Genomic DNA, 18,157 nt, shown 5'->3' with positions numbered 1-18,157 from the left:
AAACCCAACTTGATTGTGATTTATTATTCCGTGTGTGTAGGTGTGTGTGTATGTGTGTAGTTTAGTTTGCTAATATTTTGTTCGGGATTTTTGCATTGATGTTGGGGGGAATGAAATAGGTCTCTTTCTCAGGAAGTCTCTGCCAGGTTTTGGTATCTAGGTTTTCTGGCATCATAAGATGAGTTGGGGAGGGTTCCTGCATTTCTGCTGCTCTTTGTAAGAATTTAAGATTGTTTTTCCATTGATGAATCAATCCATCTAGGCTTGTTGTTTCACTATGGAAAAGCAAATAAAGTAACTATAGGTTCCATTTCTTTAGCAGATAGGGAACTACTCAAATTTTCTATTTTTTCATTTGTCAATTTTGGCTCTTCCATATTTTAAAAAATTTGTTCACTTCATTTAAAATTTTCAATTTATTGGCTTGAAGTCATGCACATATTTTGTCAAATGACCGTAGGATTTGTAATATCCTTTCATTCCTGATATTGGTTGTTTCTTCCTTTTTCAGTCTGCCAGACACTTATCAATTATCCTTTCAAAGAATCAACTTTTGGTTTAGTTGATCCAACTTTATCTTCATTTTCTACTCTATTAATTCTTGTTCTTTATTATCTTATTTCCTTTATTTTCTTCAGGTTTAATTTGCTATTCTTAGAAGTTTTTGAGATAACTACTAGGTTCATTTTCAATCTTTTTAAATGTGCGTTTAAGACTATACATTTCCTTCTAAGCATGGCTTTAGGTGTCTACCATAAGTTTTGACATGTAGCACTTTTACTATTCAGTTCAAATATATTCTAATTTTCATTGTAATTTATTGTCTGATCCATGAGTTATTTAGAAGTATATTTCTTAATTAATGGACTTAATAGAATTTTTGTTTTTGAAATTATTATTGATTTCTAAGTGAATGAACATGACCAAAGAATATATTCCATCCCTATGACTTAGAATATGGTCAGTTTTGATAAATATTCCACCTGCATTTGAAAATAATGTGTATTTTGCAGTTGTTGGGGGGTATTGTTTTATATATGCCAAGTAGGTTAAGTTTTAAAATATTATTCCAATCTTTACATATTTACATATTTTTGCATGGCTGCTGTTCTGTTACTGAGTGTATTAAAACCTGGGAATGCAGATTTGTCTTTTCTCATTTTAGTTCTGTTCATTTAAGCTTATATATTTGAGGTTATATTGTTAAATCATTAAAATATTAGACCTGTTGAAACTTTCTGGTGAATCAAATCTTTTATCATTACAAATTGTCTCTCTTTACAATACTTTTCACCTTAAGGTCAACATTAAATAATATTGCAATAGCCACCATACCTCCTGCCCTATCGTTTTTGTTTTTGTATTTCATACTCTAACTTTTTCCATTCTTGTTTACTTCCAACCCTTGTACTCCTATACTTAAGGCATCTCTTGCATAAAGGTACTTTGTGGGTTTTCTTTCTTTTCACTTTGATAATCTTTGCATTTAATTGGTACACTGTCTATTCATATAAATGTTGTAACTGATATTTAAGTTTAAACCTCCTAATCTATTTGATTTCTATTTGTCCTATTTGTTCTATATTTTCTCTTCCTTTTTGCTTTATTATTCCACTTTCGCCCTGTATTAGCTTTGTAGTTATATGATTTATTTTGCTTTTTGCTGTTCTTTTAGTGGTTACCCTATAGATGACACAGCAGTCTAATATTACTTATAATCTTTCTGATAATTGTAAGGACCTTAGAATTCCTGGACCAAATGTATATATTATTGTCACGTTTTAACATTATTTATTTTAACCTTGAAGACTATTTTATATAGTTAATATTCCTTAAACTGTATATTATTTTTTAAAATTACTGTTCATTCCTACCTTTATCCGTAACCCTTTTCTGGGATCATTTTCCTTCTGTCTGAAGAATCCCCTTTACTATTACCTTTAATGACAATCTGCTATTAAATTTGTTGCGTTTGAACGTGTCTTTGCCTTCATTCTTCAAGAACTGTTTTTGGGGAAAGGCTGGGTATTGAATTCTAAAATTGTAGATATTTTCTTTCAGTAACTTGAAAATATCATTCCATTGATTTCTGGTTCCCATATTTTCTGTTGAGAAGTTAGCTGTCAGTTTAATAAAACTGTGGCTCCTTTAAAAGTAATGTCTTTTATCACTGTCTGGCTCCTTTAATGATTTTCTTTTTGTGTTTTATTTTTTCTTAGGATGTGCTAAGGTGTAATTTTGTTTTTATTTATCATGCTTTGATCTTGCAAGTCTTCATGTCTTTTAAAAATTTGGAGAATTCTCAGTCATTATCTCCTCACAGGTTGCTTCTGTCATATTCTCTCTTCTCCTTCTGGAAATCCAGTTATGTGTATGTTAGATCTCCTCATGTTAACTCTATGTCTCTTATTCTCCCTACTGTATCTTCCATTCTTTTGTGTCTTAGTTTTTCATATCTGGTATTTACTTCTGACATAACTTTTAGTTCACGAATTCTTACTTCACTGTATCCAGTTTCTATCAAATCTATTCACTGAATCCTTTTATTTATTTATTTTGAGTCTTGCTCTGTCACCCAGGCTGGAGTGCAGTGGCATGATCTTGGCTCACTGAAACCTCCACCTCCTGGGTTCAAGTGATTCTCCTGCCTCACCCTCTTGAGTAGCTGGGACTATAAGCACCTGCCACCATGCTCGGCTTTTTTTTTTTTTTTGTATAGATGGGGTTTCACTGTGTTAGCCAGGATGGTCTTGATCTCCTGATCTCGTGATCCACCCACCTCAGCCTCCCAAAGTGCTGGGATTACAGGCGTGAGACACCGCGCCCGGCCTATTCACTGAATTCTTAAACTTGATTAAAGTACTTTTAAGTTGGGGACTTGATTGATTCTTCTATATAGTTTCTGATTTTCTGCTGAAATTCTCAATCTTGGGTTTTAGATCTTTAAACACACTAAAGATAGTAATGTTAGACCCTGTGTTGTGTAGCTCATTATCTGGGTCCCCTGTGGCTCGGTCCTATCATCCGTTGCTTCTTTCGGATTTTGATCACGTTGCCTTGTTTCCTCAGATACCTTAAATAACTTTCCAATACTAAACGTGAAAAGTTATAAAAATAACTCAAAAGATCAGAGAGGATTTACATTTGCTCTGGGTAGCAGACAAAGGGTCACCTTAATCCAGTTTTGGGAAGTGAGAAGATCCTAACTGCATCTGGTTTTTCTTCACCCTTACGATTTGGATATGGTCCTTGGGGACACAACCCAATGTATGGTCAGTTAACTAGGGTTCCTTTCCCCTTCCCTACCTCCTTGGAGAGCCTTGGTCTCCAGTTTTTGTCCCTCTAACTCAGCAGCAAGGCTGTCATAAGTGTTACTTAGTGTCTCAGACTCACAACCACCTTATCCTGAATTGGCATATCTCCTACAAGAAAAGCAGCCCAAATGCTGAGCTCAGGTATCTAAGTTTCATTCTGTCTTAGATCTTAGTGATGTTATTCTTCACTGTCTTTTGGTTTTCTAATGTCTTTAAGCAGATTTTAAAATACTATTTTGCTTGGCTTTTCTAGCTCTCTGAAATAGTTGGTATGAATGCACCACTAAAAGTTGGAAGTAGAAAAGGTTTTAGGGAAAATTCAGTAAGGTTAGTGTTAGTCCAAACTGCACCATTTTGTAAGCTCCCCGCTATTTTGCAGACCTTAATCAAAGTGAAACATTTCACAGGGGTTTGGGCAGTGAGAAACATCCTGCCTAACTACCTGATCACAAGGTGGAAAAAGGCCCAACCTAAGAAATATCCCTATATCTTGCTGGGCAAAGTTCCAAGGAATACCATGATGACATCCTGCTAGAACAAGGGCCAGAACCACCTCATCATGGGAGCATCTTATCAATATCCTGCTGGGCAGCAAGCCATACTGCCCAGACCCCTCACACCCATGCCTATAAGTACGCCCAGCCTGGAAGCAGTGGTAGGCTCTGGCATTAAGCTGGTCCCCCACTTCTGTAGGTTTTATGCTGGACGTAAAGCCTGCATTTGCTGTCAAGCTATCCTCTTTCTGTGTGTCTTTCTTTAACCCTCGCCTTCCCTTCAAAATCTAACAGTCAGTTTTTAATATACTAAGTGAAGATATCAAGTAAGTGATATATACAGGTTCAGTGTAAGAAGAGAGGTTGGGTTAGGTACATATATTTGATCATCATCAACTTATTGATGCTATTTCAAGTCTTAAAGTAGATGAGATTATGGTGATTGCAGAAATACAAAGGGGGGCCTAGAACCAACTGGTGAGAAATTCTAAAATTTAGAGGTCAGGTAGAAGAGGAAAGGCAGCAAAGATGTTTGAGGAGTTGCTAGGAAGATAAGAAGAAAACAAAGATAATGTAGTATCAGGAAAGTCCAAAAGAAAACACAAAAGCTGATTCAAGGAATAGTCAAATATGTCAATTACTACTAGCTGGTTTGACAATAAAAAGGTCGATAGTGACCTTAATAAAAACTTTTTTCTTTTTTAATTTGGGGGAGTCATGGAGATGGGATCCAGATTGGAATGGTTTGACAAGTAAATGAAAGAGAAAAGTTGGCCATGAATGAAATGGAGATATGAGAATAGTTTGAGGAGGATGCAAGGTTAAGGGAAGGCATAGCTTGGCATTATTATTATTATAGTGAAAATCTCTAAACAACTGAAAATTCACATTATTTGGGGGATAGTAATCCAATAAATAATATCAATGGAATTTTATGCTGTCATTAAGAGCGATAATTACGGCCAGACACGGTGGCTCACGCCTGTAATCCCAGCACTTTGGGAGGCCGAGGTGGGTGGAGAATGAGGTCAGGAGTTCGAGACCATCCTGGCCAACATGGTGAAACCCCATCTCTACTAAAAATTCAAAAATTAGCCAGCATGGTGGCACGTGCCTTTAATCCCAGCTACTCAGGAGGCTGAGCCAGGAGAATTGCTTGAACCAGGGAGGCGGAGGTTGCAGTGAGCCAAGATCGTGCCACTGCACTCCAGCCTGGGCGACAGAGTGAGACTGTCTCGAAAAAAAAAAAAGGTGATAATTACAAAGTACTTTTAATGACATGAGAAAATATTTCTACATGACAAAGATATAAAGGTATACAGCTAGTAAATCTCAATCATGTAAATTAAATCATAAGTCTGAGATGTGAACTCAAGAGTAATATAAAATCTTATCTTAGTAACTGTACTATATTACCTCCAAAAAAAAGATAAACATACAAATCTCTTGAATTCATTAACTGAAAATTGGTCCAAAAAGTTATCCTTTAACATTGTTAGAGTGAACTGGTCCACATACTAAATAAATGGAATATTAATAGCAGCTTAACTGGTACATTTCATATAATTTGAATGATTTCTAAAGAGAATATATTATTATAAATCTAGGGGGCTCCTACCGATTTCATTGGAAATTAAGTAAGAAGTAGAGGAAACTGATCTCTCAACTGATGTGGATTCATTGTTAATCCCCCTTACATGTATCTGTAAAACGTTCCTAAGCAAGAAGAGAATGAAAGTAAAATTCAGATCATATTATAAAAATTTTCTTCCCATCTCCTCTTTAGTTCATATACCTTAAGACATTAGTAACTGGTAGTCCTGTTGAGTGAATCGTTTTTCAGAAGCAGTAAATTCATTTGAAAGAAATATATAATGAGTCAGATCTATGCTTTAGTAGTCATATGCAGATTACCCTAACATTGCTCTTCCTGTGAATATTCACATGATGAATGGGATGAACCCTGCTTCTTTCACATATATCAAAAGGATATTTGAAAAGGAAAGAAAATATTTTATTAAAAGTTTTTTAAAGTTTGTGAATTGAAGTCTATGAAAACAAACTATATCAAAACATTCAGATAATATTAGGTGTTAAAACAGCACATCTGAAAATACTATAAATTATATTAACCTTCAACAGGATCCATTATCACTACTTAGAACACTGATATGTCTATCTTAAGTATGTAAAAATTACATAGCTGTTAACTTTATATGGCAATTCACCTATTACACATTTAAGAAAGCATTACAAAATTCATTATATAATAATTACACAAATGTTTTCTCATATTTACCAAAGTCTACTAAAGTCCAGAGGGCACAAGTATTGGCCAAATAGTTCTAACTTTCACATTAGACAAAAAGATGTTTTTGTTGTTTTTTAAAACCATTAAGATGGCTAAGAGAACCAATTTTATGGAGCTTAGCTGTTCTCAGGCATCTGAATGAGGGTGGGGAGAAGTCCTGAAGTTACAAGAATCAGTTACTTTTTTAAGATGAAAAAATAAAAACATTGCATTTGATGACATTACAGTCAAAATGAGCTCTAATACAAATGTATATAGAGAGGTTTTGAAGAATAAATCGGATACCCCAGGGGAGGATCTGCTGCTTGTACCGTAAGATTTCTTAAAAGTAGTGGATGAGCTTGTATACTATAACGTTCTTCATCATCGTTTGTGGCATAAAGTAATTCCCACGAAAGATTGGCCCACTGACCTCTAACAGCTTCAGCATTCAACTTTCCCACTTGGATCAATAATTCTTGAAGGCTAAGTACTCTTCCAGTGTAAATTCCCTTTACAGTAAAAATGGTAGGAGGAGAAAAAGAAAAGAGATTACATTTAGGTCTTCATATTTTATTTATAAACTTATAGAAAAATTGCATTGTAATTAAGCAAACTTTTCCCAAGTTCAAAAAACAGAAAGTTTTAAAAATGTACACAATGAGTTGCTTGTATTCAGAATCAAGAATTACCTCTACTTCCTTTGTTCTTTAATAAAAGAAAGTTTCCTGGCAGCCATCTCAATCACCATTAGGCAAAATCTTAGTCACTTCTCTCTGTCTTCCTTCTCTGATCTGTTGCCTCAGCGACGCATAGTCATAAATACTATTTGGTGGTGAATGATACAATAGGCTCTTTTTAAAGAAACAGCTTTGTTGAGATATAATTCACATTCCATACAATCTATTTACTGTACGCAATTCAATGGTTATTATAGTCGCAGATACGTGCAACCATTACCACAGTTAAGTTTTAAAATACCATAACCTCAAGAAGTATCCTTGTGCTCTTTAGTTATCACCATCCTATCTCCTCATTGACCCTTCCCTAAGTAACCACTAACATATTTTCTATCTTTATAGACTTGCCTCTTCTGTAAATTTCACTTGTATGTGGTCTTTTGTGACCGATTTCTTTCACTTAGCATATTTTCAAGGTTCATCTATGTTGTACATGTATCAGTACCTTATTCCTTTTTATGGCAGAATAATATTCCATCATATGGATATACTAAAATTTGTTTTCAGCAATTGATGTACAGTTGGTTTCCACCTTATAGCAATTAAGAATAATGTTGCTATAAACATTCATGTACAAGGTTTCATGTGGATTTATGTTCTTATTTCTCTTAGGTATATATACTTAGGGATAGAACTGCTAGGTCGTATGTTAACTCTATGCTTAACTATTTGAGAAACTGCCAGAATGTTTTCCAAAGTGGCTGTACCATTTTACATTCCCAAGAGCAGAAGAGGGTTCCAATTTCTCCGCATCTTGTTAACACTTATTTTCAGACCTTTTGATTTTAGCCATCCCGTATGTGTGAAGTGTTATTTTATTGTAGTTTTGATTTGCACTTCCCTGATGACTAATTATACGGAGCACTTCTCATGAACTTACTGGCAAATTGTACATCCTCTTTAAAGAAATGTCTATATAGATCCTTTGTCCACATTAAAATCTATTTACCTTTTTATTATAGAGTTGTAAGAGTTCTTTTATATATTCTAGTAACAGTCCCTTAACAGATAAGTGCAAATATTTTTCCCATTCTGTGAGTTGTCTACTTTTTTGATGGTGTGCTTTGAGGAACAAAAGTTTTTACTTTTGATGAAGTCATATTTATCTATTTTTCTTTTGTTTCTCATGCTTTTGGTGTCATATCTAAGAATCTATTGCCAAGTTTAAGGTCATGAAGATTTACCCTTATGTTTCCTTCTAACATTTTTATGGCTCTTATGTTTAGGTCTTTGATGTATTTTGGAGTTATTTTAAAAATATGGTATATAAAGTAAGGTCTGTAGTGGGTTGAATAGCATCTCTTTGAAGTTACCTGTGAATGTGACCTTATTTGGAATGGGTACTTTGCAGATGTAATTAAAAATTTAGAGATGAGATCATCCTGGATTTAGGTGGCTCTTAAAGCCAGTGACTGACATCCTTATAAAAGAAAGTAGTAGGAAAATTAACAGAAGAGTATAGACAATAAGGCCACGTAAATATGGAGATAGAGACCGGAGTTACTCAGCCATAGCCAAGGAATGTTAAGGGCCACCAGAAGCTAGAAGAGGCCGGGAAAGATTCTTTCCTAGAGCCGTTAGAGGAAGCGTGGCTCTACTGGCACCTTGACTTCAGCCTTCTAACCTTTAAAACTATGATGACAGAATACATTTCCATTTTTTAAAAAGTCACCCAGTTTGTGGTAATTGCTACAACAGCCCTGGGAAACTAATACTAGTAATCCAACATTATTCTTTTGAATGTTGCTACCAAAAGATGATTTCCCCAGTGAATGGTCTTGGCATCCTTGTTGAAAATTAGTTGGCTAAAGACCCATGGATTTATTTCTGGATCCTCAATTCAATTCCACTGATTTATATGTCTATCATTATGCCCGTACCATACTGTTTTGATTATTGTTTCATATACGTTTTGAAACTTGGAAGTATGAGTCGGCCAATTTTCTTTTTCAAGATTGTTCTGGCTATTCAGGGTCTCTTGAAATTCCATATTAATTTTAGAAAATCAGCTTGTTCAATTTCCACAAAGAAGCCAACTGGAATTCTGAAAAGGACTGTGCTAATCTGTAGATAAATTTGGAGAGTATTGCCATCTTAACAATGTTATCTTGATTTATGAACACTAGATGTTTATTTAGATATTTAACTTTCTCTTTTAACAATGTTTTGTAGTTTTCAGAGTATAAGCTCTGTACTACTACTGTTCCGTTTTCCCTAAGTATTTTATTATTTTTGATGTTATTTTAAGTGGGATTTCCTTAACTTCATTTTTGGTTTGTTCGTTGCTAGTGTATAGAAATCCACCAGATTTTTTAATGTTGATCTTATATCTTGCAACCATCCTGAATTTGTTAATCAGTTCTAAGCTTTTTAGTTGATTCCTTAGATATTCTATACATCATCAAGATCATGTCATCTGTGAATAGAGATAATTTTACTTCTTCCTAATCTGAATGCCTTTTATTTCTTTTTCTTGCCTAATTACTCTGGTGTCTTAGCTTAGGCTGCTATAACTAAATACCATAGACTAGGTGACTTAAAGAAGAGACATTTATTTCTCATGGTTCTGGAGGCTGGGAAGTCCAAGATCGGGGTGGTTTCATGTCTGGGTTCTGATGAGGGCTATCCTCCTGGCTCATGGATAGCCATCTTCTTATTCTGCTCTATGGCAAAAAGACAGGAAGCTGTGGGTGTCTCTTCCTCTTCCTATAAGGGTACTAATCCCATCACAAGGCTCCATGCTCATGATCTCATCTAACCATAATTACCTCCCAAAGGCCCCACCTCCTACTACCATCACATTGGTGGTTAGGCTTCAACATGTACATTTAGGGTGTAAACATTCAGTCCATACCACCTGGCTAGAAGTTCTAGTACAATGGTTAATAAAAGTGGTAAGAGTAGATATTCTTGTCTTCTTGATCTTAGGGGTAAGCATCCAATCTTTCACCAATAATTATGATGTTCACTGTGAGTTTTTCATAGATGTTCAGGTTGAAGAAGTTCCCTTCTTTCCTAGTTTGTTTTTACTATGAAAGGGTGAGGGATTTTGTTAGTTTTTTTATATCTACTGAGATGATCATATGGTTTGTGTCTTTTATTTATATATTTTATATATTACATATTTATATTAATAAAATATTATATAGTTTATATATCATAGTGCTTCCCGTGCTCAAGCAATCTTCCCACCTCAGCCTCCAGAGTAGCTGGGACTACAGGAACACACCACCATGTATGGATAATTTTGTTTATTTTTTTTTAGAGACAAGGTCTCACTGTGTTGCCCAGGCTGGTCTTGAACTCCTGGACTTAAGTGATTCACCTGTCTTGGCCTCCGAAAGTGCTGGGATTACAAGCATTTTCTTAAATCCAGTCTGATAATCTCTGCCTTTCATCTGGATTATTTAATCCATTCCCATTAATTTTATTACTGAAATAGCTGAATTTTGTCTGTCATTTTCCTTTCTGTTTTGTCTCATATCTTTTTTTTTTCTTTTTTTTTTGAGATAGAGTCTCACTCTGTCGCCCAGGCTGGAGTGCAGTGGCGCGATCTCGGCTCACTGCAAGCTCCGCCTCCCAGGTTTACGCCATTCTCCTGCCTCAGCCTCCCGTCTCATATCTTTTTTATCCCTCTATTCTTTCTTGCCTTTCTCTTGTCAAGAAAGTGACTATTTTGTAATATGCCATTTAAATTTCTTTAATGACGGTTTTCACTTTTTTCCTCAGTTATTTCCTCAGTGGTTGACTAAAGCTTACTATCTCTGTGTTACAAGAGTCAGTCTTAGATTTATACTAATTGTGGTGAAGCAGAAATATTACAAAGTTCTAGTCCCTTTTCTTCCCTTCTGTGGTACTATTATACATATCACATTACAAACGTTACAAATCCAACAGTACATTGTTTTAATTATCACTTTATATAATTTTATGCCTTTAAAAGAAGGTAAGAGAAAAGGGAGCAAGTATGCATTTATTGTGTTATATTAATTATTTTTATTTTTTTAGAGACAGGGTCTTGCTCCATCACCTAGGATAGAGTGCAGTGGTGCAATCATAGCTCACTATAACCTGAACACCTGGCTCAAGTAATCCTCCCACCTCAGCCTCTCAAGTGGTAGCTAGGACTACAAATGCACACCACCATACCTGGCTAATTTTTATTTTTTGTAGAGATAGGATTTGCTATGTTGGCCAGGCTGGTCTCAAACACCTGGTCTCAAAGCAATCCTCCTGCCTTGGCCTCCCAACTTGCTGGGATTGTAGTCCTAAATTACCATGCCCAGCATTGTTATGTTACTTTTTTTTTTTTTTTTTTTTTTTTTTGAGATGGAGTCTGGCACTGTGGCCCAGGCTGGAGTGCAGTGGCCGGATCTCAGCTCACTGCAAGCTCTACCTCCCGGGTTTGCGCCATTCTCCTGCCTCAGCCTCCCGAGTAGCTGGGACTACAGGTGCCCGCCACCTTGCCTGGCTATTTTTTTGTATTTTTTAGTAGAGACGGGGTTTCACTGTGTTAGCCAGGATGGTCTCGATCTCCTGACCTCGTGATCCACCCGTCTCGGCCTCCCAAAGTGCTGGGATTACAGGCTTGAGCCACCATGCCCGGCACCCTTTTTTTTTTTGAGATGGAGTCTCACTCTTGTTGCCCAGGCTGGAGTGCAGTGGTGTGATCTCGGCTCACTGCAACCTCCGCCTCCTGGGTTCAAGTGATTCTCCTGCTTCAGCCTCCCAAGTAGCTGGGATTACAGGTGCCCAAGTAGCTGGGATTACAGGCACCCACCACCACACCCAGCTAATTTTTTTGTAGTTTTAGCGGAGACAGGGTTTCACCATGTTGGCCAGGCTGGTCTCGAACTCCTGACCTCAGATGATCCGCCTGCTTCAGCCTCCCAAAATGCTGGGATTACAGGCGTGAACCACTGCACCCAGCCTTATGTTACCCTTTATAAAAATGCTATTTCTCTATCTTCCTGTAGATTCAAGAATCCAGAAACGAATCATCTGGATTCACTTCCTTTATCCAGTACAGCTTTGCCCCTAACTGGCTTCCTCTGTGCAATTATTAGCAAATTACATTCCTATATATTACAGGCCCAATAATACATGAATACATTTTATAGAATTGCTTTTCAAATCAGTTAAGAGAAGAAATATGCCTTTTTACTCTTTTTTATCATTACACAGTTACTTTTATTGGTGCTCTTTGTTTTTGTGTGTGAATCTGAATTATTGTCTGTGGTCACTTACTTTCAGTCTGAAGAACTCTAGTGTTTCTTGTAAGGCGGGTCTGGTAGCAACAAATTCTGTTTTTGTTTATCTGGAATTTCTTTATTTTGCTTTCATTTTTGAAAGATCCCTTTGTCAGATACAGGGTCCTTGGTTAAGCTTTCTGTTTTGGGGTTAAGGGGGCACTTTGACTATGTCATTCCATGCTTCTGGCCTCCATTGTTTCTGATGACAAATCAGTTGTTAATTTTATATGACTTTCCTTAAAATGTACAAATAGTTTTTACTTGGTGCTTTCAAGGTTTTCTCCTGGTCTTTGGATTTCCACATTTTTACCATGATGTTATTTGCCTGCGGATCTCTTTGCATTTATTATAAAGTTCACTGAAGTTCCTGGATGTGTAGATTAATGTTTTACAATAAATTTAAGAAGTTTCAGCCATTACTTCACCAAATAATTTTTTTATCCCTTCTCTCTCCTTCTGGTATTAAGTATATGTTGGAGCAGTTAATGGTGTCCTACATTTCTCTGAAGCTCTCTTTCTTTTTATTCATTCTTTTCTCTTCTTTGGATTGCATAATCTCTATTGATCTAGAATCTTCAAGTTCACTAATTATTTCTTCTGCCAGTTCAAATCTATTGTTGAGCCCCTCTAGTGAATTTTTCATTTGGTTCTTTTTTATAATTTCTATCTCTACATACATTCTCTATTTGATGTGAGATTGTCACCATACTGTCCTTTATATCTTCAACCATGGTTTCTTTTGGTTCTCTGAATATATTTATAATGACTACTATGAAATCTTTATTAAATCTGACATCTCTTCCCTCTTACAGGCAAGCCCGGTTGTCTACTTTTTCCCCCTGGTATATGGGTTAGATTTTCCCATTTCTTTGCATATCTCAACTTTTTGTTGAAAATCAGATATTGCAGGTAACACTGTAGAAATTCTGGGTGCTGGTCCTCTTCATTCCTAACTCCAGGGCTTGTTATTATCATGTACTTGTTTAGTGATTGGCTGGCTTACTGTAGTGAAGTCAATCCCTGTCTGCTCCCTACCATTCCCCGCCCAGTTTGAAGTCTCAGATACGGCCTCTCATAGAGTACAGTCAAACTGAATGCATACAATTACCTTGGGATGGTTTTGGCAGGGTTATCTTGTCTGTTAAGTGTTCATACCCAGCTATTAAGCTCCACTGATTGCCAGCTGGTTACTCTACTTTCAACAAAGACCTGAGGCATACATTGCTCCACAGACTGATCCAATTAAATGTGAACTCCTTCAAAGGAATAGCTTTTCATGTGTTTGATCCCAGGAAGGCTCTTTGCTGTTTCTTCCCCTGAAAAAAATCTAGCCAGTTTACCGTTTAGCTTAATGAACCTACCAGTCTCCTAGAAATTAGTTCTCACCACAACCTCCATCGTTTATGTTGTTTTCTTTTTTTGACACTATCATAAAACAGGAAGTCCTCCACTGTTTTTAAGAACATTTTGGGCTTCAATGTGTCTACACTCTGTTGCAGATAAATCAGTTCCTCTGGGAAGAAGAGATTCAGAGCTTTTGTTGCTGTTAGTAATAATTTGCTTCTTCCACTGGGCAAAGTCTCTGAGCCAGAGTTCTGGGCGATAGCATGCTTCTCTCTTGAGTGACCCTTCTGCTTTAGGAGATAAGCACTTGGTGGAGGGAAGGAGTAGCCTCAGGTCTTTCCAGCTTGCCTCTCCCAGCATAGGACCTCCACATTATGAGTGGGCAAGAGTGAGCAAGGCCCCAGTATTTTCAGTGGCACCACACCCAAGATAAAGTCTCCATCCCATAAGTGCAGTGGGCCAGAAGGGAATCTTTGCTTGGACTTCACATGCCTGGAATGTAGCCTCAGCAACAGGTAGCTGGGACAGGATTAAAAATGTTGAACTCCTGCCCTTCCTAGGAAAACAGTCCTCCTGGGAGTTGACAGAGAAGAGAGCCTATGTTCTGGGTTGTACCAGTCTGAGGGGAGGTTCCATCTTGCTGAGGTTCAGGTAGGGTAGGTTTTGGTTCAAATACTGCAGTCTCTTACTATTCTCACTGGGTTTTAGCAGATTTTTAAAAATAAATTTATGTTCATTTGCTGTATGCCCTTAGGAGACTTTCTAAGACTTTAAGTGGTTATTTTAAAAAAATATAATTTTCATCAGTTTCACTGGGGAGTGCACTTGCAGAGCTCCTCAAACCATAATGCCAGACAGACAAAACCACGATAAGCTCGTAACATTGAATCTTTCATATTGTGTAGACTTGATGACATTTTAAATGTGATAAGAACAAGTACTAAATCTTAAAGAGTCATCCCCTATTTTAAGTCTCTGGATTTTCACAGGTTAGGTTTGCTTCAATACAGTATAAATGTCAGCAAAATACTTTGCCACTTACAAATAACTTTTTCTTTTTTTTTTTTTTTTTTTTTTTTGAGACGGAGTCTCTCTCTGTCGCCCAGGCTGGAGTGCAGTGGCCGGATCTCAGCTCACTGCAAGCTCCGCCTCCCGGGTTCGGGCCATTCTCCTGTCTCAGCCTCCTGAGTAGCTGGGACTACAGGCGCCCGCCACCTCGCCCGGCTAGTTTTTTGTATTTTTTAGTAGAGACGGGGTTTCACCGTGTTAGCCAGGATGGTCTCGATCTCCTGACCTAGTGATCCACCCGTCTCGGCCTCTCAAAGTGCTGGGATTACAGGCTTGAGCCACCGCGCCCGGCCACAAATAACTTTTTCTAAGAGTCAAATCCAAGTGATAATTCATACATTGAACATAGGAATACAATCCATTTAGTCAAATATGTTATAGCATACTACACATACTTGGCTCTCTTATAGGTCAGGTATTGCACTATGGCTACACATTTTTAATTGGCTCCTCTTCAGTTGGCAAAGGAGAGAAATCAGCTAGAGTTCGTCTAGCTTCGCCATAAAGTCATGATTATAAATGCCTTAAAACTGTATCACAACTATAATGTTATATCATTTATCACTTAGTTCAAATACTTTATAACTGACATCCATTCTCTAAGGTTAGTATATATATGCTTAAAAATTTTTTAACCTTACCATATTAGAATCATACCCCAGAGAAAACAAGTATGGCTTTTCTTGTAAAATTGCTTCCTTCCACTTTTCATCAGATACCAAACCAATGTACCAGTCACATTCATATTCTTCAAGGTACTTAATCAGTTCTCTGAAGTCTTCTATTGGACCTAAACTTGCTTTATCAATCATTAGTTTCAGAGTATACCTAAAAAATGGAGAACCGAAGAATTTTAGAATATTTGTTGTCAACTTTATGGATCAAATAGATTTTGTTAAATCAATATTTTAAGACATTGAACTGAAATCGTATCTATCTCAGCTAAAAAGTGGAGGGAGAAATGATGCAGTTAAGGTGAAGAAATCAGTAAGCCATAAAAAAAAATAGATTTTCCATATTAACAAAACCAAAGGAAGCACAAATTAAAGCGTACTCTTGATATAATCACACTACACATGAAACTTTTTTTCATTTTGAAGAAAGTAAATTTTAAAAAACTAGAAACAACTGTCTTCTTGTACGTGATTTAGAAAAATCAATATTTTTCCACCAATGTTATATCTTACATATGATCTAAATGGATTACCTGAATGCTTTCAGTGCTAGTTGAAACAGCTCTGGCTTTTCTGTGAGCCAGTCCAAAGCAACAGACCAAGGCAAAACACCACTGTAAACCCTCAATATATGACCAGGACTAGGAGCCATATTGTCTATTCCAAAAAAACTAAAATAACAAGTCATTACTGTATGAACATAAAAGTCTTTTAAAACTTTGTCGTTGGCAATTTCTTCCAATACATTTGAGGCCTTTTCTTCTGAATGAAAACATTCCAATTGCCTTAAAACAAATTGGTACCAGTCTTCTGGAAATAACGAGCTCAACTCCTTCATTTTGGAATTGGGCATACAGCTAGTCCTCCACTCTGCAGGTAAGCATACTAAGTGAGAATGTGAACAACTGAATTCCATGAGAGGAATATATGGCATGTCCTCTTGTTTTCCTTTGTCAACAGCAGGGTATCCTAATAGAACTGCTTTGTAAAGATCGTTTTCAGGAACAGTGCCTGTAGAATGATCACCAACCCTCTGTGATTCTACTGATCCTGGAATAAATGAGTTTGTACCTGGCAAATCTTTCAACTGTTTGTCTTCTATTACTTTTTTGATAGTTGGCTCATCATCAAAAATATTGTCATCAGACCAGTCATCAAAAGTTTCTGAATTTAAACTATCTATGTCTTCTGGGGATTTGGGAGGTGGTGAAGTGTTCGAAGCAGGCAAGATTAGAGGTGCTTTCCCTTTATTTTCAGTGTTGTGAACATTCTCTTTCATGCCAGGCCTTTTGGAGCAGTATTGAACAAGTATCCACACGAGTACTTTAACGAGGTCACCTTTAAATTCTTTTAAGTTTTCATGAGAATCAATTATGCCTGATAGAACATTCCTGGCATCAGAATACAATTTCACAGGCAAAACAGTACAGGGTGTCAAGACATTTCCAAAGTGTTCATTAAGGGAACATACTCCTGTGTATTCTTGCTCAAAAGCATCTTCAAAAACTTCATCAACTCTGCGAGCTTCTGCAGTATGACAGGATGTTTCCTGCAATTCTAACCCCTAAAGAAGAAATAAAAAATACTTAAGTTTATAATCATTTATTACATAGAATACAGCAACTAGTCTTGAAAATGCCCATAGATTCTCATCACAAAAATATGGAAAGTGACAAAAACAATTTCTTTAACTCAAGAGCAACATCCTGACTTAAAGTTAACGGCACTTAACACATTTGATTCTGGATAGGATTAAAAATAATGCTACTATTTTTTTGAAAATATTATGGAAATTCTACTAGAAATTGGGCAAATTTATTAGGTATGAATATAATTTTAAAAGACTATATCCATAGTTAAGAGTGAGCCACACAGTAAAAACTTTCAAATTATAATCCTGGAGGAGAAAAAAGCAAAATTAGAATTCTACAGTATATACAGTATATACAGTAGTATTATATCCTTTCCATCCCACTTTATGAGACTAACAGCATTATTCAATGTATGGATGTGCCAGAATTTATCATTCTCCTGTTCCAGATTTCTAACATCATAATGCAGATTTACTTCTTTGATTACTTTGGTTACTGCTATGTCAGTAGTGCCTAAACCAGTATCTGGTACACAGTGGGTATGCAACAAATATATGCTGAGTGAATGAATATTATCAATATATCCTTACATAAATTTTAAACACATTTTGATTACCTCCTTAGAAGGAATCACTTGAAAAGGATGTATCAGGTCACTATTTACTATTATAATTGCTATTGCTAATTTATATATTTTTACAAAGCTGTCAGTGCCTTCAGAACTTGTTTTTAAGTCACAGCTCTACCAGGTGGCTGGCACACAACTTGAGCAGGTCACCTACCCTCTGTGAGATTCCTTTTTCCTCTGTTTCAAAGGAAAATAATCCTAGTGTATATGGTTGTGACGGTTGCATGCTTTGTAAATTTTAAAGTATTAATTGTTAATAGATGGCATGGCCTAACCCAGCTTGCATCAAAAAAAGACAGAAAAAAAGAGTACCATCAAAAAGTATATTTTTAAACCACATATGTCACAGAGCACAAAGGATCAATCAACATTATTAGGTATTATTAAACCATATCATTTTTAAATAGAATAAAAATAAGTAATCAAAATGTCCTCAATATTTTTTGTCTTCTCGTATGGGTTAGACTAGAACAGAGGTTCTCAATCTGTAGGTGAGTCAGCATCACTTGAGAGTGCTCTTTGAAATACAGATTGCTGAGCCCACTCCCAAAGTTTCTAACTTAGCAAGTTCAGGGTAGGGCTCAAGAATTTCCACTTCTAACAAGTTCTCAGGAAGTATTACTAATACTAGTCTGGGCACTGCATTTTGAGAATCACTGGACTAGAGAGACAGCTTTTTAGTCACTAGTGATTTTATCCAATCTGTGCTAGTACAAGAAATTAACTTATAATTCATTAAAAAAATTTTTTTTTTTGTTAAA

The 18,157-nt window shown here is 36.3% G+C and overlaps 1 protein-coding gene across 21 annotated transcripts in view; it reads right to left on the bottom strand.

The window, feature by feature from the left end:
• Nucleotides 1–5,800: 5,800 nt before the first annotated feature.
• Nucleotides 5,801–18,157, bottom strand: part of PCNX4 (pecanex 4) — a 43,656-nt gene continuing 31,299 nt past the window's right edge. For 14 of the 21 annotated variants that reach the window (XM_073997476.1, XM_015453850.3, XM_073997474.1 and 11 more), the window contains 3 exons: nucleotides 15,710–16,740; nucleotides 15,144–15,330; nucleotides 5,801–6,610 (listed from right to left, as the gene is read on the bottom strand). In XM_073997476.1, coding sequence (XP_073853577.1) covers nucleotides 6,359–6,610; nucleotides 15,144–15,330; nucleotides 15,710–16,740 — 1,470 coding nt within the window. In that variant the 3' untranslated portion in view covers nucleotides 5,801–6,358. Of the gene's footprint in view, nucleotides 6,611–6,790; nucleotides 6,924–15,143; nucleotides 15,331–15,709; nucleotides 16,741–18,157 lie in introns of all 21 variants that reach the window. The other 7 variants (XR_012415836.1, XR_012415835.1, XR_012415838.1 and 4 more) reach the window with 2 other exon arrangements.

This window comes from Macaca fascicularis, chromosome 7, assembly GCF_037993035.2.
Source record: "Macaca fascicularis isolate 582-1 chromosome 7, T2T-MFA8v1.1".
NCBI lineage: Eukaryota > Metazoa > Chordata > Mammalia > Primates > Cercopithecidae > Macaca > Macaca fascicularis.
Note: the sequence above shows the minus strand (reverse complement) of the source record. Positions and strands in the feature narration are given on the sequence as shown.